Source organism: Belonocnema kinseyi, chromosome 10 (assembly GCF_010883055.1).
Source record: "Belonocnema kinseyi isolate 2016_QV_RU_SX_M_011 chromosome 10, B_treatae_v1, whole genome shotgun sequence".
Taxonomy (NCBI): Eukaryota; Metazoa; Arthropoda; class Insecta; order Hymenoptera; family Cynipidae; genus Belonocnema; species Belonocnema kinseyi.
Genome location: NC_046666.1, coordinates 54,852,900 through 54,877,005, shown reverse-complemented (window position 1 = coordinate 54,877,005; position 24,106 = coordinate 54,852,900). Strand labels below are relative to the sequence as shown.

Below are 24,106 nucleotides of genomic sequence, written 5' to 3'. Positions count from 1 at the left end.
GTATCAGCCTTGGAGGAGATTATGTTGAGAAATAAAAAAAAAAAATTCTTAAAAACGTTGTTTTTCTTGGTCAGGCCGGAAACTTATCAATCCACACTCGTAGTTCGTTCTGGCTGTATGTCTCAGTATAGAAATTTATTTGAAAAGGCTTTCTCGGCATTCAGTGAGAGTGGAGGGGATATAAACAATGTTTGATGCATAAAGTGTTAATTCTGTTTGTTTGGTTAAAGTTCAAAATAGTATTATTTTTATTTAGTTTGCGTTATCAGGTTTTACTTAACATTGTTGTACATTAAATCGTGAAAAACGAAAAAAAAAATTATAAACATTCTATTTGTTTGAATAATTATTTTTTTTCGTTCATTTAAAAATCACCTAAGGGTATTTTATTGAAGTATGCAGTAATGTGCTTGAAAACATTTTTCAGCTATTGCGTTTGTTTATATTGCGTTCCCATTTGTTTATAACAATAAAATTGTTTAAAAATCATTATTTTTGCATTATTCGAAAATCACCTAGAGGTATGGCTGAGCCGAATTCAGATATGTTTATATTTTTTTGATTGGTCAATTACTTTTGTTTAAATAAATTCCCCAATTTTCAAATCTATATGTATAGCTAAATTCAGGGTCATTATTTTTTTTGGGGATCGCTGAATTCGAATCCGGTGTCCAAATAACCGAGTCGACCTAAAATCGACCAAAACAGCGATTCGTCAGGTATATTTTTACAAAAAAAAAATATTTTCTCGCCTGGTGGACTTAACCAAAATATTTATATGTCTTTTGGGTCTCTGAATTCGAATCTGAGGCCCAAATAACCAATTTTGCTCATACTTTTTCGAAAATCGCAAAAATAGACGTAAAATCGGCGAATACAGCGACTTTTTTTCGTATACTTTTGCAATCAAACAAATTTTCATGCTCGGTGGTCGAAATCAACATATCCTTATGTTTTTGGGGGCGCTGAATCCGAATCCGGGGTCGAAATAACCCATTTGGCTCATATTTGATTGACAAATGCAAAAGTAGAGGTAAAATCGACGAAAACAGCGGTTTTTCGTGCATGTTTTTGCAAAAAAAAAAATATATCTTCATCCCCGGTGGACTTATCCAGCATATTCTTATGTTTTTTTGGGGTCACTGATTCTGATTCCGGGGTTTAAATAAGCCAGATGGATAATATTTGATCGAAAAACGCAAAATTAGACATAAGATCGATGAAAACCTTTAAACCTTTGCCTTCCTTTGCGTCTCACGTTTCGGGGTTTTTAATTTGCGTCAGTCTCCTTGCATGGCAATAGTAGGATTTTTTGTAAATAAGTTTTATTTACTTTTAGCGTTACCCAGGAACAATGACGTGGACATAGTAAATTCTGTTCCCTTTGGGGTGCTTTATTACCGTGAGTCCCCTTGCCTCTCACGCTTACAGGGTTCTTTTATTTTTTATTTTTCTTTATATCGTTTGTATCGAACCCTTTTGTCCTAAAAAGACCTACGTAGTGCGTTTCGCTTTCGTTTGGTACCTTGAGTGACATGATCTCTTTTGAAACTCCAACAGTAGTCAGCCATCATGTTGATATTCCAACATCCCTGATATCGCCTCTCCATCTCTTTTATATCCTGGTGGATAGTCTGGACTTTTCTTATTACCTACAAAGTATTTTACAACATTTTTAAAACTAAGCCAGGCATCTTTTTCAGTGCCAGACATTTTTGTCATGAATTCTGGATCCTGCAATATTTTTCTTATCTGCGGTCCACCGAAAAATCCCCTCTTTTAATTTTGCTTCGCAAAGTTGTGGAAATTGATCTTTTAATTACGCATAGCAATCGCCATCCTTGTGAATCGCTTTGACAAACTGTTTTATAAGACCCAGCTTTATATTAAGGGCCCGTGTGGGAATAATTCATGGCGCTACACTGTTTCAGCCTAGACCGCCACGAGTCTATACTGGCGCTATCTCGAGAAACTATGCTGGGGCAGTGCGCAAATTTAACGCTCCAATCTACTAGCCACTATCTGCAACAGCGGTACTGGCGCGTTCTAGTGAATCTAGTAAAATCCAGTAGATCTAGATGCGACCTAGATTGCAAATTTAATATTTATTTTTATAATTAAATCATTCCTGACATAAAAGCACTATGAGCTACATTGAGAATATTAACAAATTCCAGATTTCTGTAAGAAAAATGGAATATAGCTAGTATGTGCTTTTTTGACAGCATGTTTCCAAATGCTATTGATAAAAAAGAAAACGTCAATTGTAAATGTTTTAGAAACAGAAGCCAATCTCAAAATTGACTTCTTATTTTTCTCCATAAATATTAGAATTACATATTCTTTAAATCATTAGGTCCTATTCTTGCATTGAATCAAATTTTTATTCGAGGTGCAAAATTGTTTAATTTCAATAGCTTTTGTGAGACTCTTTTTTCAAATGCTGGGGTTAGAATTAAAAAAAACACCTGATACAAAAACTATTGGAATGAGCCAATGTTCTACTCCGAATAAAGATTTAATTGAAAAGAGGACTAAGCCCTGATTATCTATAAAATATGTGATTCTAGTATTTATGGAGTAAAATGAGAAAATCCAGTTTTGAATAGTATAATTAGTATTCACACTGAATGGCGGCATGGCAAACATCTGATTCTTGCAATCTGGTTCCGGTCCTTGTTGGAAACTTTTTTGGTAGCAGTTTTGAATTTGCACTGCATGATGAAAGTTGAGTGCTGTTGGTAGGACTGCATAATATTTGAGTTTAGGAAATATGTCATTTTAATGTAGATGAGTGCTGGATACATGTCATACGAAAAGAAAGATTTCTTTCCTAGAAGACCTGAAGATAAAATGTCTTTATTCAGCTATAATTTTTTATATTAGCTTTGTCTTTCATTCAATAGTTTACCAATAAACAATGTATAGTGCGTCAGATCAATCGATATTCAGTGATGAATTAAATTAACAAATCTGCGCTATGAGACAGAACTGACAACACAGGCAACTTTATTTTTTCTATTTCCTTTGATTTGAGCACTGCAATAAATGTAATTTGTTATCTTTTATTAATTATTTTTTAATGACCCCTTCTTTTTCAAAGTCCAAATAGAAGTACTTTCTAGAGCCAAGCTAGATTTTAGACGGAATTTTTATTTTAATGTGATGTCAAATTCTGGCTAGCGACATTAGTGGGTCTACATAGAACTGCGTGATGGATTTTTCTATCTAGTAGGTATAGATAACGCCAAAAGAGCGCCAATCTAATTCGGCGTGAATAGACAGCCACGAACAATCCAGCAGTGGCGCTAGAATAATTCCAGTCTTCCAGGAATTATTTCCACACGGGGGGTAGAATCAAAACTTCTTTTGGATCAACTAGAGGATCTTCAATTATATTTTTTTGTCTTGCTCAAACGATGTTCTTTTTGGCCATCTTTTTTTTTAATAACGAAGGCGATCTCCACTGTCCCATAAGCACAAGTAACAAGGTGTTTTTGTATACCCTGATTGCTGTCCTAAAACGATTCCAAGAATTTTGAGAATTTTAAGTCACTGTAATGCTCTTTCAGTTGCGTAGAATACTGCTTTTAGACTGCGCTTAGAAGAGTCAATGAAAAGCCGCCAATTTTCCGGACTATACAGTCCAGGTTTCATTTTTCCCAATAATCCGTCAATGTTTTTACAATAAACTAACTTTCCATGATCATTTTCTTCAGAAGTAAAAAACTGTCCAAACTCTTTTTCGCTATTTCTGTAGAAGCTTGATTTAACTCCTTTAGCTAATAAGTTCTTCTTTTTCAAAACGGAAGCAAGATACTCTGAAGTATCTTTAGGGAGACCGACATCTCGCGATAAATCATTCAATTCTTCAGACGTAAATAGATTAGGAACTTTATTCTTTTTATTGTTTGTTATGTACACTTCCGTATTAACATCGCTGCTTTCATCGTCATTTTTTGTAACATCGTTATTTTCAACAGATTTAGTGACGCTAGGTACATTAGGATATTCGATAGCACATTTCTTTTTTCTATTGATTCCTGTCAGGTTTGTCATACAAAAGTAGCATTCCTCTTTCTAAAGAGGTTTCCTCCATATCGTAGATTCTTGAATATTAAGGGTTTTCTTATTTCCTTCTCTGTCTTTCAATCGTATAGTATAGTATAGTATAGTAAACTAGTGATTTAAAAACACAAAAAAAAAGAAACTGATAATGGTTTTTAAAACTGTGCTGAAGACACATGAAGAAGCACGCTTAAAGAGATTGTCACCACTGTCCTCTTTACTAACGTGAAGTTCGAGCGCGATCTTTAATTTGTTTGTTTCAGTCATTTGTTTTGACGTGAAGTTCGAGCGGGATCTGTCATTTGTTTTGTTCGATTTTACCATTATTTTTGCGTTTTTCGAAAAAAATATCAGCCAACTCGGTTATTTGGACCCCGGATTCGGATTCAGCTACCCAAAAACAATATAGACATGCAGGTTAAGTCCACCGGTCATGAAAATATTTTTTTTTTGCAAAAATATACACGAAAAATCGCTGTTTCCGTTGACGTTGAATTTATTTTTGCTTTTTTCGATCAAATATGAGCCAACTGGGTTATTTGAACCCCGCAAATTAAGAACCCCGAAACGTGAGACGCAAAGGGAATCTACAGTGAACGACAATCCCAGTCGAGGAAGGTAAAGGTTTAAAGGTTTTCATCGATCTTATGTCTAATTTTGCGTTTTTCAATAAAATATGAGCCAACTGGGTTATTTGAACCCCGGATTCAGAATCAGTGACCCCAAAAAACCATAAGAATATGCTGGATAAGTCCACCGGGGATGAAGATATATATTTTTTGCAAAAATATGCACGAAAAATCGCTGTATTCGCCGATTTTACGTCTATTATTGCAATTTTCGAAACAGTTTGACCGAAATTGGTTATTTGGGCCTCAGATTTGAATTTACCGACCCAAAAAACATATAAATATGTTGGTTAAGTCCACTGGACGAGAAAATATATATTTTTTGCAAAAAATATACCTGAAAAATCGCTGTTTTTGTCGATTTTACGTCTATTTTTTCGTTTTTCAGAAAAATACGAGCCAACTTGGTTATATGAACACCGGATTCGAATTCAGCGACCCCAAAAACATATAGATATGCTAGTGTAGTCTGTCGGACAGACCAATTTTTTTTTGTGTTTCGGTGTAATCAAACATTTCGCAATGTTTTCCAAACATATCAAAAAGCTTTCAATGATTTCCCAAATATATCAAAGATTTCTCAAAGATTAAAAAGATGACGCAAAGATTTCGGGTCGATTAAAAATATTTCACAATTGAGTTTAATCATTTTTTTTATATTAAAAATTATTTCAAAGATTTCGCAAAGAGTTCGGATAGATTTCAAAGATTTCACAAAGGCATACATGATTTCCCAATGATTCCACAAAGATTTAAAAAATTTCACAAACGTTTCAAAAATATTTCAATGATTTCCAAAGGTTTCACAAAGATTTCCCAAAGACTTGTAATATTTCTCTAAAATTTCGGATAGTTCGAAAAGATTTCTCTAAGACTCCAATGATTTCGCAAAATTTTCTTAAATATACCAAATACTTCATAAATATTTGAATAGAATTTCAATAATTTCCCAAACATTTCAAATATTTCGGATATATTTACAAGATTTCAATGATTTACCAAAGCTTTCAAAAATATTTTAATCATTTTTGCAAATATTACAAAATATTTCAAAAATATTTTGTAAAGATTTCGGATAGATTAAAAATATTTCACAAAGGATTAAATGATTTTACAAAGATTTCAATAATTTCATAATGATTTTAATGATTTCCCGAATATTTCAAAGATTTAAACAATTTCACGAATATTATCAAATATTTTGAAAATATTTCCAGGTAATAAAGTTATATATCATTTATATGTAGTGGACAAAATACTTATATTTTTCATTTGTTTTACATAGAGAAGTTGATCAAACAAATAATAAATATAATTGTCCTATTTCACTATATATAAACTATAAATAACTTTTTCACCTGGGTTGTTAATATTTTACAAATATTTCAATGATCACCTAAATATTTTACAAAGTTTTATAATATTTCGCAAATATTTCAGATTGTTTAAAAAGATTTCCCAAAGACTACAATGATTTCCCAAAAACTTCACAAAGATTTCAATTTTTTTAGGAATTCGGATAAATTGAAAAAATTTAGATGAATTTCCAAAGATTTCAAAAATATTATAAAATATTTGAAATATTTCGCAAAGATTTCCATGATTTCCCAAATATTTCAAATATTTTATAAAGATTTCGAATAGATTTAAAAGATGTTCGAAATAGTTCAAGCACTTCAAAAATGTTATGAAATATTAAAAATATTTCGCAAAGATTTCGGATAGATTAAAAAGATTTCATGGACTTCAATGATTTCTCAATGATTTCAAAGATTTCACAAATATTTCGAAAATATTTCAAATAATCGAGAAAGATTTCAATGATTTCTCATAACTTTCAAAAAATTTACAACGATTTTAAATATTTGGCAAAGCTTTTGGATAGACTAAGACGATTTTACAAAGACATAAATTACTTCACAACGATATCAGTAGATTGTTGAAAAACTGTAAATGATCTGATGAACTCAATCATATGATTTCACAGGCGGGCAAATGAATACTTTGCCGCTTCCCAAGGGCTCCACCGCCTCTGAAGATTATTTAATCCCGGTTCTAATTTTTCAGGTTTTATCAGTACTGGTGATTCTAATGCTCCTGGAAACGCAGGTATGAAAGATCAGGTGATGGCCTTGCAATGGATAAAAGAAAATATTCAAAACTTTGGTGGTTGCCCCAACAGAGTCACCTTAGTAGGACAGAGCTCTGGAGCTGCTTCTGTACAATACCACATGCTTTCTCCCATGTCGAAGGGTAATTGAAAATGTCTCAAACAAAAGAAGATTTTTCTAAAATTGAATAGAATTTTCGAATTATGTTAATTTTTTTTAATCGTTATAAAATATTTTTCATCAGGCTTGTTCAAAAATGCTATTATGCAAAGCGGTTCGGCTTTGAGCGGCTGGGCCATCTCTTGTAATCCAAAGGAAAGGGCTTTCAAATTGGGTGAAGTTTTGGGAGTAAAAACCACCGATTCGGCTGAGCTCATTAAGAAACTAATGGAATTTTCTGCAAAGGAACTTGTCGATGCCAGTAAAGTAGTTGCTGAAGGCCTGGTAAAGAATATTTATTTTATGTTTGAGTAGGAGACCCGGAACATTTCATTTTTTTGGATTTATGTAGAATGTGTCAAGGAATCTATATTACCATCAGAGATTAACAGGAACTCTTAACGTCTTTTCAAACTAGATAGAGCTATGAATTAAAAAACTTCAAAACAAAATTTTTTCTGAAAAAATATTTTTTTCGCTCCGCTGGGAATCGAATAATAGAACTTCCGATTGACGTTCGGGTGTTTTTCCCTTAAGCTACTAGGGAGATCGAAAGAAGAATCCTAGTTAAAAAATACATGGATTTTTTGCCAGGTGTTAAGTATTAGAATTTTCAAGGAATCTGTATTATCTTCAGAGAAGAACAGAAATTCGTATCCTCTTTTCAGACTAGATGAAGCTATAAATTAAACAAATTTTAATTAAATTTTTTTTTCGAAAAAAGATCTTCGCTTGGCTGGAAATCGAACCACATAACTTCTTCGGTTGGATTTTTATATTTTTATTTAAAATATTTTTTTCTTTTTATTTCAGAATGCAATGAATGGTCATACGCACGCATTTGTGCCAGTAGTTGAACCACAAGTAGGACAAGAAGTATTTTTGCCAGCTGATCCATGGGAGTTGTTGAAATCCGCCAAATTCGCTGAAGTTCCAGTGTTGATTGGAGTTACTTTAGAAGAAACTGCCGTCTTTGCACCAAGTAATAATTCTTTCATTACTAATTACAGTGAAACTCTTCTATAGTGCCGATTTTTGGGACTGACAACGGTTGGGAACTAACTCATTATAGCCCGCTCCACTTTTGTTTGTTTAGCCGCAGATCCCGCGCAACTCCTGTTAGACCTATATGCGGCGCGGCGTCAATTCTCGGAAGGGATATAGAAGGGAGGGCTATTGAAGAGTTTCACTGTATTCTGAAAATCGTAATTTTTTGAAATAGAGATTTTTTACGGTTTAAATCATTTGTTTAATTATTTTGGGCGTTGTAGAAACTTTTGCAGGTCTCGCAGTCCCTACGGGGTAAAATATAGATAACACTCATAGGGTACTTTTTTCCAGTTACGCAGGTAACAAATGTAGAATCAATTTATAAGACATTGATTTTAGTAAAATTGGAATTAATTTAGAGGAACTTAAGGTAAACGAGAAGAATTCGATGAAATTCATAAAACTTGGAGGTAGATTTTTTTTACATTCACACAAAATGCAACTTTTAGACGAGCTTAGATAAATTCAAAGAAATTCAAATGAATTTGATGAAATGCCTAAGAATAAAAACTTTTAAAAATGAAAAAAAAATCTATTGAATTAAATGGAATTGAACAAATTGAGAAAAATTCAAGAGAATTAAAAAAATCCAAAAGAATTCCAAAGAGTTTGAAATAACTCAGTGTAAAACAATCTTGAACATACAAGAATTTAAGATAAACGAGAAGAATTCGATGAACCTTTTAAACTTTTATGAATTCAGTAACTTTGAAATGAGATTAGAAAAACTCAAGGAAATTCAAAATAATTTGATGAAATGCCTAAGAATTAAATATGAGATTAAGAGACACCAGGATCTATTAAATAAAAACTTTTAACAATTAAAAAAATTCATCGAATTCAATAAAATTGAGTAACTTTAGAAGAATTCAAGGTGAATACCAAAAAATAATTTCAAATGTCTTCAAATCTTAGAAACATATCTTAGAATTTAAGATAAAGCAGAGAAGAATTCGATAAAATTCATAAAAAATCAAGGTGTATTTAAAAAAATCAAATGAATTGTAAACAATTTTAAATTATGAAAAAACTTCTATAAATTCAGTATGTTTGAAATGCACTTTGAAAAATTCAAGGGAATTCAAGAAAATTTGATGGAATGCCTAAGAATTCAAGGTTAGGTTAAAAGTCATCAGGATCTATAATAATAAAAACTTGTAAATATTTTTATTAATCCGTTAAATTTAATATATTTGAGTGAATTAAAAAAAAATCAAGATAATTCCAAAGAATTTAAAGGAATTCAAGAATCCAAAAAAATACGTTTAGATCTCGTTAAATCATCGAAATCTTATACTAATTACTAACAAAAAAGTGACTAGCGACTACTAAACAATTTAAATGAATTGGCAAAATTTTTAAAATCGAAAAAATCCAATACTTTCAGTAAAATTTGAGTGACTTTAGAAAAATTTAAAGAAAACGATAAAAATACAATAAAATTAATAAAAATTCAGCTTAATGTAAAAAAAAATCAAGTAAATTAAAAACAAATAAAAAATGTGGAAAAATGCATTGAATTAAGTTTGAAATAAACTCAGAAAAATGAAAGAGAATTTAAAAGAATTCGACGGAATGCCCTCATGGCATCAAGTAATAATTATTTTATTCCTAAATATTCCGGAAATCAAAATTTTCTAGAATGGAAACATCAAACAAAAAATGCATGCGAAATGAAAACAATTTAAAAATATGAAGGAAACTTAAAGTGAACTTAAAAAACAATCAAGTAAATAGAAAACAATTTAAAAATATGAAAAAATGCATTGAATTGAGTAAGTATGAAATTAGTTTCGAAGAATTCAAGAGAATTAAAAAGAATTCGATGGAATTCCCAAGAATTTAAAGTGAATTCTGAAGACTTTAAGATGAATTAAAAAAAAAAACATTTTCGAAAATCCATTGAATTGATTTGAATAGAATTGAGTTGATTTAGAAGAATATTAAGAATGTAAAAGAATTTAGGATAAAGTATAATTCAGAGGGAATTCAAAATGAATTACAAAAAATATTTGAAAATCTCTTGAAATATTATAAAAATCCCGTCATAAATGTAAAATTGTTCCATATCTTTCGGAATTCTAAAAAGAATGCTGTAACTCACAATATTTTAAATTCCTTGAAATCCATTCAAATTAATCAAATTAATTTAAAATTCTTCAGAATCTGGTAAAAGTCCCTGAAATATTTTATATTCTTCGACCAAAAAATAATTTCAAATCTCTCAAAATCTTTGAAACCCTACGAAATACCTCTCTTTTCTGAAATATATTCTTCTAAATTCCTTAAAATATGATTAAATCTCCTGAAATTATATAAAGTCTGATATTTCCTGGAAATCTGGAGAATGTGTTAAAATAAATTCAGAGCTTTTAAATTTGTTAAAACCTTATAGGTCTTGTAAAATCGTTCCACGCCTTCCGAAATTCTAGAAAGTGCATTAGCCTAAAATATTTGGAATGCTTTGAAATCCCTTCAAATTAATTAAATTAATTAATAATTCATTGTCATCTTTTAGAATAACCTGAAATATTTTTAATTGAATGAAAACTTTTTAAAAAATCCATCGAATCGACTAGAATTGTGTAAATTTAGAAGAATTCAAGTGAATTAAAGAAAATTTATAAGAATTTGAAAGAATTCAAGATGAATTAATAAGAATTCAGGGTGAACTTCCAAATATTTAAAACCCTATAAAATACCTCACTTCACTTGAAGAAATTTTTTGAAATCCAATAAAATATTTTACAAAATAATTTTTTTTTAAATTAAAATTAAGTATTAAAAAAATTTTTAGAGAAATTTAAATCCTCAGAAATCTGATGAAATCCTATAAAATCTTTTAAAATATCTTAAAACCTTGTAGGTCCTGTAAAATACTGCCATATCTTCGGAATTTCAATTCTTTATCCTAAAATATTCAAACAGTTTAAAATCCTTTCAAATGAACGAAATTAATAAAAAAAATTTCTTGACATCTTTTAAAATTCCTTAAAATATTTCAAATTTCAGTTACTTCTTACACAAATTTCCTGATTCTTGTTTGAAATACCTGACTCTCGGAAGCTTTAATTTTATTATACATTTTTTTAAGTTCCATTATGGGCTACAAAAAGAGTCTAACCCTCAAGGTGCATACATCGTAAAAATCACGGTAAAGTGTATCGTGGGTGTTCAACACCCCAGCGTATTTAATCATGTATTGTTTAACCCCTATTGAATATTTTTTCACAATAAAATTATCCGATATAGTTTAAGGTATCTTTTATAAGGTTGAGTTGATTTTATAGCTATTTATTCATTTTAAGTTTGTTAAAAAAATTATTGAAAAAAGGTGAAAAATGGGGTTTTTACTTAAAATTCATAACTAAAGCAATTTTAATTATTTTAACCTGAAAATTTATGACTATACTTTTGAAATGGTGTACTTTCATTAAAAAAATATTGCAACATGGGTGATTTCAAAAAAGATATTTATTTGCACTCCACGATTTTTTTACCTCCACTTACAGCAGCTGTTGCTAGCAGACTGACACTTGAATCAGTTACTAAACGACTTTACTTACAGTTAGTGTCTCCAACTAAAGCTAGATAACGACACTCACTCAATTTTTTCGAATGAAGTATGGTTTATTAGTTTGAAAATTTTTTTGGGTGTCAGACACCCACAATGGACTTTAAGGATTAAATCTTGAAAATAGGGTACTTTAGGGACTTCAACCGAATACAGGATACAATAGGGGTTATTCGTGAAAAATATTTTTTTATTATTAGTGATGCTGGCACATGCGGGCGTTATGAACGATTACTTCGAAGGATTTGTACCCAGCGAGCTCAACATTACTGACGCTGCAAAACTTAAGGAAATAGGAGATTCTCTCAGAAAGTTCTACTTAGATGGAAAAGCTCTCTCCACAGAAACGGCTGCAGAATATATTAAGGTGAAATAGAAAACTCAAAGTAGTAAAACTTACTAACTGTTTTAAAGTACCAACTACTTGTAATTTTTTTACGATCATAAATTTCAGATGACGAGTGATATTATGTTCAATGAAGGTATTTTAATGTCGGCACAAATCATGGCATCCAAAAGTAAACAGCCTGTTTACGAATACCTGTTTTCATATTACAGTCCAATAGGAATCATGAAAAATTTGATGAAACAGCAAGAAGGTGAGTGATGATTTTTTTAATTTGAGATATATGAGATTTATAATATTACTCTAATAATTAACTATAAAAATAATATATTAATTCGGTGCCTTTACTTTGATTTCTCCAGCCGCACAGTGAGGCAAAAAAAGTCCATGGACAATTAGATTTTCAGAAGAAAATTATTATCCAATTTTTACTTTTTTTTTAACCCTCAAGCGGTACACTCCAATCCAGCATACGTAAACGGTACACTAGTGCGAATTGGTTTGTTTGCAATGTGAATATTAATTATTTAATATATTGAACATATCATAAACGACTAACATAAATCACACATATTGAGCATATATATTTAATATATGTGGGGATAATCTGCTGCAGCTGTGTTTGCGTAAATGCCAACGAAATGAAAAAACTTGGGGTGCGAATTCGCACCAGTGTACCGTTTGAGGGTTAATGAAAGCTAATAAAATTTCTCATCGAACTATCATGGCCGATTTTTACATTTTTGTCAATTTATTTTGTTTATTAAATAACAGAAATGAAAAAAAAATTTCTACTTTTGAAGTATACCGGTTTTAGAAAAATGCTTTGATTTATTTAATAGCAATGCAAATGTTATAAAATTTATTGAATATGATATAAACAAATAAGTGAATGAAAATGGTTTCGAGAGGATTGGCGGCGATTCGTCACTTGATTCGTACTAAATGTGAACAGTTTACGGACAAAAAGAGTTGCTCTCAGTTTTGTAGGTATTTCTGATTGAATCAAAGCATTTTTTTTAACCGGCATACTTCAAAAGTAAAAAAAATTTTTTTTTCATTTTTGTTATTAAATAAACTTCACTTATGAAAATCAACTTATCCATGGCCTTTTTGCTTGCTCCACTTTGAGACGTAAGGTAGTTTTGAAGGGCGAAACTTACAAAGTGAAAATTCGCAAAAAAAAAATTCTCTTCTTTATAAATTTTATTATTTGGCTGAAAATTTGACAATTTTATTAAAAAGACATTATTTTTTGTTGTAAATTCAACTGTTTTGTTAAAAATTCATCTTTTCGGGTTAAAAATTGACCTCTTTTCGTAAAATATTAGCCTTTTATTTATAATTCTTATTTTGTTGCTGATAAGTCAACTGAAATATTTTTTTGATGTAAACTGTTTTATTTTCTGAAAATTTGTCTTTGATTTAAAGGTTCACCTGTTTTTAGTAGAAAAATTTCATCTTTCTGGAGTAAAAATGAAACTGTTTTGTTCAAAATTCAAATATTTCCTAGAAAATGTACTTTTTGTTTAAAATTCGTATTTTTGTGTTGAAAAGTCAATAGAATTCTTTTTTGATGAAAATTCAACTATTTTTTGTTGTTGAAAATTTGTCTTTTTGATTTAAAAATTCACCCATTTTATTAGAATTTTCATTTTTCTTTGACAAAAATGCAACTGTTTAGTTGAAAATTTAACAATCTTGTTAAAAACTCATAATTGTTGCTTAAAAATTCGACTATTGAGCAGAAAATTAAATGATTGTTTACAATTCTTATGTTGGTATTGGAAAGAGAACTGGAATCTTCTTTCGATCAAAATTTAACTATTTTTGTAAGGTTTTTTTTTAATTCATCTTTTTAGAAGGTATTTAATCTTTCTTGAATAAAAATGCAAATGTTTGATTGCAAATTCAAGTCTTTCCTGAAAGTTTTTTTTTTTATTTTAAAATTCATTTTCTTTAGTAGAAAAAATAGAAGAAAAAATTATTATTTGAAAAGGCATACTTTTGGGTTGAAAAGTCTGCTGTTTTCTTGAAAATTGAACTACTTCTTAGAAAATTCACTTTTTGTTTAAATATGATATTTTGGTGTTAAAAAGCGAACGGAAATTTTTTCTGGATTAAAATTCAACTTTTTTCTTTAATTTTTAAAAATCAAAATCATCTATTTTAAGAGAATTTTCATCTTTCTTGCATCAAAATGAAACTTTTTGGTTGAAAATTAAACTATTTTGTTTCACAGTCATACTTTCTGGTTTAAAATTTTACTGTTTTATTTCAAATTTAACTATTTCGTAGAAAATTAACTTTTCGTTTAAAACTTTTTTTTTTATGGACTGAAATCTTTTTTGGATGAAATTTCAACATAAAAAAAGATGTAGTTTTTTTATTAATAATTCATCTTGTCTTACCACAAATTTCATCTTTCCTGGATAAAAATGCAACCAATTTGTTAGAGAAATTCAACTATGTTATTAAAAATTCATCCTTTTTGCTTGAAAAAATACTTCCTTTTGAATGTAAAATTCGATATTTTTCGTAAAAACTTATTTTATGTTGAAAAATTGATATTTTGATCTTGAAAAGTCAACTGGAATGTTTTTTGAATGAAAATTAAACTATTTTTCAATTTATTTGTTAAATAAATCTTGATCTGTTTTAAAATAAACTTATTCTCTTTTTGGATCATCCTACTTGGTTCAAAATTCGTCTTTTTGGATTGAAAATTCCATTTTTTTTTAAACTTATTTCCTGTTTAAAGATTCATATTTTGAGCGTGAAAAGTAAACTGAAATCTTTTTAAACATAAAGTTCAACCATTTTTTTTTTTGAAAATTTACGTTTTCCATTTAGAAATTCATCTGTTTTAGTAAAAATTTCAATTTTTTATGAAAAGGTAACTTTTTAGTTAAGAATTATTCTTCTTTACTTAAGTATTTAACTATTTTGTTAGCAAGATTTGGTTAAATTATTTTGTTAAGAAATATTTACTTGAGTAAAATTTAAACTATTATGATTAAAAATTTATTTATTTGATTGTAAACTTGTGTCTTTGCTTGAAAATTGAATTTTTCAGTGGAAATGCCTTTTTTGGTTTAAAATTAATTTTTTAACCGAAAACATAACGTTTCCAATACTTAAAGATTTTTTTAGTTGGAAAATCTCCTTTTTTGGTAAGAAAAATTATTTTCTTGGTTTGAAATTTCATTTTTATGGGATGAAAATGAATCAGTTTCGTGAGAAATTAATTTTGTGACGGTCATATTCTTTTTTATTTTTTTAATTCAATTTTTGTAGAGAAAATATGTCTTTTGGTTTCATGGTACAACAATTAAGATCAATGTTTATTTCTTTATTGACTACAAAATTTTTATTTTTTGAAAATTCGCATATTTTTGGCTTTAGAATTCTTTTTTTTTAATGTATACATTTTTATTTTATTTAAGTACAAAAAATGATACTGTTTTCTCGGGAACTTGCATTTTTAGGTTGAAAATTCAAGTATTTTGTTGAATAGTCACATTTTATAGTAGAAAAGACTTTTTTCGTTCAAAATAAATTATTAAATTTGAACATTTTTAATTTTGTATCTAAAATACTTTTTACTTCGTTTACAAAAGATTCTGTGTTAAAAGTTCTATTAGTATTGCAAGAATTTGAAAACCGAAGACGAAATTTTAAATCAATATTTTTATTGTAAAAAGAACTGAAAACTTTTCTAACAGATAATTCAACTATTTTTTCGAAAATTTACCTTTTTGATATAAAAATCCATCTGTTTTAGTAAGAATTTCATTTTTTTTATGAAAATGCAACTTTTTGGTTAAAAATTCTGATCTATTATAATCTTTTTTAATTGAAAATTCAACTGCTTGGGTAATATTTAAACTAAATTATAAAATTTTTTCCCCAATTGAAAGCTTCCGTTTTTGGTTGAAAATTTAACTCTTCAGAGGAAAGGCCTTTTTTTGTTTGAAAATTAATTTTTAAACTGATAACGTAATTTTTCTCATTTTTTTTATATTGAACTTTTTTGGTTGGAAAACCTCCTTCTTTTGGTAAAAAAAATAACTTTTATTTCTTGAGTAAAAAAATCTTTTTTTTTTAATTCGTCTTTTTGGTTTTAAAATTCTTTTTTTGTGTGTAAATGTCATCTTTTTTTATCCAAATATAAATTATTGCACTTTTTTCTTGGTAATTTGCATTTTTAGGTTGAAAATTCAACTATTATATTGAAAAATTTTAATATTTTTTTGATAATTCAAGAATTTTGTTAAAAAGTCACATTTTATAGTAAAAAATATTTTCTTTGTTTAAAATAAATGATTACATTGGTATCTGAAATATAATTTTATTCCGTTTACAAAAGATTCTATTTTAAAAGTGCTATTAGTATTACAAGAATTTTAAATCCAAAAAGACGAATTTTCGTCTTTTTGGGTTTAAAATTATTTTTTTTGTATAAATTTAATTTTTTTTATTCAAATATAAACTAAAAATTTGCATGTTCAGGTTAAAAATTCAACTATTATGTTAAACAATTTAAATATTTTGTTAAAAAGTCACATTTTATAGTAGAAAATATTTTTTTGTTTGAAATAAATTAATAAATTTTGTATCTAAAATACTGTTTTATTCTGTTTACAAAAGATTATATGTTAAAAGCGTTATTAGTATTAAAAGAATTTTAAAACCAAAAAGACGAATTTTCATCTTTTTGTCCAAAAATTTTTTTTTTTAATTAAATTTCTTTTTTTTATTCAAGTATAAACTATTACAATTTTTTCTTGCGAATTTGCATTTTTAGGTTGAAAATTGAACTATTATGTGCACATTTTCAAATAATTTTTTGAAAATTCAACTATTTTGTTAAAAAGTTGCATTTTATAGTAAAAACGACTTGTTTGTTTAAAATAAATTAATAAATTTTAGATTTGTATCTGAAATAGGGTTTTATTCTGTTTACCAAAGATTCTATGTTAAAAGCGCTATTAGTACTAAAAGAATTTTACAAACGAAAAGACGAATTTTCATCTTTTTGTTTTTAAAATGATTTTTTGAAAATGAATTTCATCTTCTTTTATTCACATATGAATTATTACACTTTTTTCTTGAGAATTTGCATTTTTAGGTTGAAAATTTAACTATTATGTAAACATTTTTTTATTTCTTGTTGAAAATTCAAGTATTTTGTTAAAAGGGCACATTTATAGTAGAAAAGACATTTTTGTTAAAAATAAATTAATAAATTTTAGATTTGTATCTAAAAAACTGTTTTATTCAGTTTACGAAGGATTCTATGTTAAACGTGCTATTGCTAATACAAGAATTTTAAACCCAAAAAGACGAATTTTCGTGTCTTTGGTTTTAAAATCATAATTATTTTTTTTTATAAATTTCATTTTGTTTGATTGGAATGTAAGTATAAACCCTATTATTAATTATATATTTATTCAACTATTATGTTAAAAATGTATTTTTTTTTTAATTCAATTATTTTCTTAAAAAGCCATCTTTTATAGTAGAAGACATTTTTTATAGAAAATAAATTAACAAATTTTATTAATAACGAATGATTTTTAAAATTAAGTCCGCAGGGCCGCTATCTATTATATTGCGTTTTAAAATTTAATTTTCGTCATTTAAAACTACCTCAGGACGGAGAAAAATCAAATCTGACCAAGAGTTACAAGACATCAAAGTAAAGGCTTCAAATTAATTTTTAGAGCTAATAAAAAATAAAAAAGTTAATTTAAAACAGGTGTCACGCACGGTGACGAGTTTGTCTACGAATTTTACTCAAACGCATTTAAACACAAGGCTGAACCAGGAACTCCGTTTGAAAAAATGACCAGAACTTTCATAAAACTCTGGACAAACTTTGCCAAGTATAGGTAAGACAATGCATCCAATTTAATAAAAGTGATTTTGAAGATTTTCAGGGTGACCGTTTTAATCGACAAAAAAAAAATCCCGGTGATTTCCCGATCCGCACACATTTTTCTCGGTCAATAAAAATTTAAAAATCGAACTCTATTCTAAACATTTTCCCATTTAAAGTAATAAATAATAAACAACTAATTAAAGTATTCAAAGTGGAACTCTTGAATTTTAATCTTTTAAAATTGAAGTTTTAAAGTTTTACAATTCAAAAATGTTTTATTAAAATGCAGATAAACTACAAAATTCAGAAAATTTAACATTCATAAATTATTATAGAGTTCAAAAATTTAGATTAGGTTCCAAAAATATAAATCCACGTGTACATTTTCAATATTCTAAATTAAAGCATCAATCAACGAACTTAAAAATGTTCAAAATTATATTATTAAGTTATTTTAGGCTAGAAACTTAAAAAATGTACATTTTTTTCAACTAAAAAGTTCTTAAATTAGAAGCTAAATAATTTGCATTTTCAATAGTTCAAGCATCCTTGAAAAGCTTTAAAATTTTATTTTAAAATCTGAGAAACCTAGAAGTTGTTTAAAATTTTTTCAAATATTAAATTAATTTCAAATATTTCTTCAGAACTTATAAATAACTTTTAAAATTAATCAAATTTGTCCTACAATTTCTAGAAAATCTTGCGAATTTGAACAAATTTCCTTCAAATTTGGTTTTATAATTAACAATTGAAAACATATTATTTGTAGAAAAAATTAGAGTAATTTTAAGAGATATAAAAAATTTTTAAAGATGTCAAAATTAATTTAAAACCTAATTTTTCAAAAAATGTAGTTTTTTTCAGATTTCAAAACAAAAATTTAGAAGAATTGTAAAACGTTCCAAAAGAATAAAAAACTTTCTTAATATTTCTAGGAAAATTGAAAATTATTTTTCATCTTAAATCATTATTTTAACAGAATATTTAAAAAGATTTTAAGAGATTTCCAAAATTGAAGGGAAAATTCTATTCATTTTAAAATATGTTCAGAAGCTCTGAAAGTTTTTTTACACACTTCGTTTAAATTAATTTTTAATCTTTTCAAAACTTCTAAATATCTTTTAAAATTACTCAAATTTTGTCTACAAATAATAAGTGTTCAATTAGTATTTCTACATAAAAATTCAACAACTTGGTTTACAAATTAAACATTTTTAGAATACAACAATAAAAATGTTAACGTGTAGAGTTCAAAAGCTTTTCAAAATTTTAACAATTCAAAACTTTCTATGTGAAATGATTAATTTTCAAATTGTTTACTTTTAAATATTTCACTTCATTTCTAAATTAAAATCTTATAAATTAAATGTGTTAAAAAGTGAATAATTTAGAATAAAACAACATTTTTAATTAAATAAATGCCTTTAAATACATTCTTAAATTTTGAAAGAATTTAGAATCGTTTTATCAAAAAAATTATTCTGCAATTTTTAATACTTAAAGTACATATCCATTTGAAAAATTATTTATTCACTTATTTATATTTACAGTTGCAAGGTGGTCGTTTTAATCGACGATAAAAATTCCCGGTTCGCAAACAATTTGCAGGGTCAATAAAACTTTTTAAAACATCGAATTTTACAGCTAAGAATTTTTCCATTTGAAGCAATAAAAAATAAACTACAAATTAAAGTACTTAAAATGAAACTTTTGAGTTTTAAACTCTTAAAATTGAACTTAAAAGTTTTTTAATTCCAAAATTTTGTTTTCCAATGTTTAATAAAAATAAAAATGTATAAAATGGAAGTACTTTGATAAATTATTTAGAGTTCAAAGATTCAGATTCAATTCTAAAAATATATACTATGTACATTATAATTTACAATGCTCTATAAATTAAAAAATCAATCAACGAACTCTAATATTTTCAAAATTCTATTATTTTAAGCAATTTTAAGCGAGAAACATAAAAAATGACCAAATTAAATTTTTTTAATCTGAACACTTCTTAAATTATTTTCATCTTAAATAGTTTAAACACCCTTGAAAAGTTTCAAAATTATATTTAAAATCTTGAGAAATCTAAAAATTGTTTTATATTTTTCAAATTTAAAATAAATCCAATTTTGCCTACGATTTTTAGAAAATCCTGCCATTTAAAAAAAAATCCTTGAAATCTTCCAGATTCTTTTTTGACAATTTTGGAAATCTTTTAAAATCTTTTTAAATATTCTCTTAAAATAATTTTTCAAAATGAAAAATCATTTTCAATTTTCTTAGGAATCTCGAATAAAAATGTTTTTTCAGTCTTTTGAAGCCCTGTTTAAAAAGCTTTTAAATTTTTTTTTTAAATATGCAAAAATTTTTATTGTCTTTTAAATTAGACTGTTGCTATTTGCACCGAAATTTCAGTACAAATGCCGAATTTTGTCAGCACAAATATTTCGTTAAATTATTTGAAATTAATCTTTAATCTTTTCAAAACTTCTAAATATTTCTTAAAAATACTCCAATTATTTCTATGAATAATAATTGTTCAATTGTTATTTATATATAAAAATAAAAAATTTCACTTACAAAAAAAGATTTTTTTGAAAATAAAATTTAAAACTGCAACATTCAAAGTTTAAAAGTTCTTCGAAATTTTAACGATTTAAAAATGGTTCTTTTCCAACATTTTCAACTTCAAACGCTTTTCCTTTTTACTTGTTTAAGTCTTCAAGACTGAATTTTAAAATTCTTTAAATTAAAAACATAAGCTTAAAAATAAAAATCTAAAATGGAAAATTTTTTTAAGCAAATGATTTTCGAATTCGATCAATGAAATTTAAAAAACCGAACTGTATTCTAAACATTTTTTAATTTAAAGTAATAAACAATAAACAACGAATTAAATTTACACGTATGAAATGGAAGGTACTAACATTTTTCAATTGAAAATTTTTAAATAAAATGCAGATATAATGCAAAATTTAGAACTTTTATAAATTATAGAGTTCAAAGATTCAAATTGAATTCCAAAAATATGAATCCATGTTAACATTTTCAATACTCTAAATTAAAAAATCAAACAATGAACTTTAAAAATTCTCAAAAATGTATTATTTAAAGTAATTTTAAGCTAGACAAATTAAAAAATAATTTTTTTTTTTAACTTAACCATTTTTTCAATTAGAAGTTAATTTATTTTCATTTTAAATATTTTAAGCATCCATCAAAAACTAAAAAATTTTACTTCAGAATACTGAGAAATCCAGAAGTGGTTTTATATTTTTCCAAATTTAAAATCACTGTTGAATACCCGCAGCCAAATTTAAAAGAAAATGCAGATTTTCGCAGATTTCAAACAAAAAATTTTTTAACTTTTTAAGAATTGTGAAAGGCTTAAAAAGAATAAAAACATTTTCTTAAGACTCCTAGGAAAATTGTAAATGATTTTTCATTTTGAAAAATTACTGTAACAGAAAATTTAAAAAGATTTTAAGAGATTTTCAAAATGATCAAAACAGAGCCTGGAAGATTTTAAGGATTTTTTTATTTTCAGGATTTTCCAACAGTTGTAGGAAAAATTCAGGGAATTTTAAAATTTCTTTTGAAGTTCTAAACATAAATGTTAACATACTTCTTTTCAATTATTTAAAGACATTTCAAGTTTTTAATTAATTTTGAAACTTTTAAAAACTACGAAATATCTTTTGAAATTAGTCAAATTTTTTTTACAAATAATAAGTGTTCAATTGCTATTTATACGTCAAAATTTAACAATTTCACTTACAAATAAAACATTTTTTAAGCAGAACAAAACAGAAGAAAGTTTTTTTCAAAATCCAGTTTCAAAATATTTGCATTCAATTTACTCGTCTTAAATGAACAGTGAAATTTTTAATGGCTAAGAAAACTAATAAAAATAATATATTAATAAATTTATTTATTCAATTTAATATAAAAAATAATGTGAAGGAAGACCTAAAACTTTGAATTAAAAATATTTGATTGAAAAAACATTAAAATTGTTATTTAAAAATAAAATTATCGGAATAAATGATATTATATTCATTTCAATTCGTATTAAAACTTTCGAATTCAAACAGTTACAATCTGGAAATTCTCAAATTTTGAAAGGATTTAGAATCGTTTTGTCTAATCAATTATTGTTCAGTTTTTTATACTTTAATTATTTACAAAACTGTTGAAATCAAATTTGGTCAAAATTTTTTTTCTTAAAATTCGTAAAATTCCCCGTCAAGAAATAAATTCACTGTCATTTCCCGGGGTTTCCCGGCCATTTCCCTGTTCGCAAACATTTTTCACGGTCAATGAAATTTAAAAAATCGAGCACTAAGGCTAAAAAATTTTTCACTTGAGGTAATAAAAACTGAGCTGCAAATGAAAGCACTCAAAGTGGAACTGTTGAATTTTGAGCTTTTAAAATTTAAGTTTAAAAGTTTTTAATTAAAAAAATGTTTTTAATTTAAAATTATTTTGGATATTTTTTCCGAACTTCTAAATATCTGTCAAAATTAATTAAATTTTTTCTACTATTTTCAGAAAATCCTGCAAATTTTATAAAATTTCTTTACAATTTGGATGTATAAATAACAATTGAATATTTATTATTTGGAGGCGAATCGGAGTAATTTTAAGAGATATGTACAAGTTTTAAAAAGATTCAAATTTAATGTAAAACTTGAAATGATAGCCTAATCTAAAACAAAATGTAGATTCTCGTAGATTTTAAACAAAAAAATTAGATTCTTTTCAAGAATTGTGAAAGATTTTAAAATAATAGAAACATTTTCTTAAGATTCATAGAAAAATTAAAAATTATTTTTTATTTTCAAATAATTATTTTAAGAGAATATTTCAACAGTTTTTCAAAGATTTAAACAATATTTTCAAAAAAGATTCTAGAAGATTTTAAGAAAACTTTCTCAAATTTGCATGATTATTCTTTATCTTTTTAAAACTCCTAATAATCTCTTAGAATTACTCAAATTTTTTATACACACGGTCATTTGTAAATTATACATACAAATTTTTAAATTTCACAAATATTGCTGAATATTCAATAATTAATCTCTTTTTAAATTAAAAATTTCAAATTGGATAGGTTAAAAATGGAATATTTTAGCCTGAAAAAATATTAAAAATTTTTTAAAACCCCTTAATTAAGAATATATTATTATGAAGTTAGTTTTCAGTTGAAAATAGTTTACAAACTTTCAGTCACACATTCACATTTGTTTAATAACTAAGACTTTCAAATTGAAACAGTTTAAGTTTAAACGTTAAAATCTGAAAATTCTTAAATTTCGAACTGATTTACAATCGTTTTGTCCAATAGTTTTTCTTCATTTTTTATTACTTAAAGTACAGATGAATTTAAGAAATGTATTTATTTATTAAATAAAAATATTTTTTATCCAAAATTTTAAACATCAAAGGCTTTTATTTTTTATTGGTTTAAGTCTTTGAAAAAGCATTTAAAAATTCTTTAAATTAAAAATGTAAGCTTAAAAATAAATATTTTTAATGGAAAATTTGTAAAGTCAAAAAATTTGAATTACGCATTGTGAGCTAAATAATAGCATAATTGATAAACATAACAATTCATTTAAATAATTATTTAAAGGCTGTTGAAATCGAACGTGGACCAAATTTTCTTCTGAAAATTAAAAAAATTCCTGCTCCAGCGGCCACCCTGAATTTTAGTTATAACTTTCAAATACAATTTTCATAAATATCTTTTATTTTATAGAAATCCAACAAACAAATTGGACGATGACATCACGGAAAATTGGGAACCTCTCGGTCCGGAAGGAAACTACATGAATATAAATTTGCCTCTAAAAATGGAGAAAGGTCTTTTTAAAGAACGTCTCAGTTTTTGGGCAAATCTCTATAAAGATGTTTTGGGAGAATACGCAAGTCTCTTTTCATAAGTGAAAATTCACTCTCGAAAATCCGCTAAATTTAATTTAAACAATTTCAATTAAAAAAAAAAAAAAAAGAATTTTAATAATCTGATGTAAAATTCCATTTAAATTTGAGAAAAATAAAATTAAAGGAAGAGACAAGTCAGAATTTATTATAAACGTATTTATTCAACTATTAATACTCGAACGATTAACGTTACCATCAGAATATGTATACCAACCAGCGATATGAGAAAAGAAAAATTTCACGTAGACATAATACTGTAAATTAAATTTTTCCAAAAAATTCTGCTGAATAAAAAAACCATCGACCGGAGATATAAACTTAAAAAATCTCAGTCCACTTTTC

The 24,106-nt window shown here is 26.5% G+C and overlaps 2 protein-coding genes across 2 annotated transcripts in view; one reads left to right on the top strand and one right to left on the bottom strand.

Moving 5' to 3' along the window:
* LOC117181694 (esterase FE4-like) overlaps positions 1 to 23,815 on the top strand; it is a 35,122-nt gene extending 11,307 nt beyond the window's left edge. The window contains exons 3-9 of the mRNA XM_033374624.1: positions 6,765 to 6,950; positions 7,053 to 7,252; positions 7,781 to 7,949; positions 11,792 to 11,958; positions 12,046 to 12,190; positions 17,699 to 17,831; positions 23,580 to 23,815. Coding sequence (XP_033230515.1) covers positions 6,765 to 6,950; positions 7,053 to 7,252; positions 7,781 to 7,949; positions 11,792 to 11,958; positions 12,046 to 12,190; positions 17,699 to 17,831; positions 23,580 to 23,763 — 1,184 coding nt within the window. The 3' untranslated portion in view covers positions 23,764 to 23,815. The remainder of the gene's footprint in view (positions 1 to 6,764; positions 6,951 to 7,052; positions 7,253 to 7,780; positions 7,950 to 11,791; positions 11,959 to 12,045; positions 12,191 to 17,698; positions 17,832 to 23,579) is intronic.
* Positions 1 to 24,106, bottom strand: part of LOC117181119 (xaa-Pro aminopeptidase 1-like) — a 276,118-nt gene that overhangs the window by 86,540 nt on the left and 165,472 nt on the right. The window lies entirely within an intron of this gene.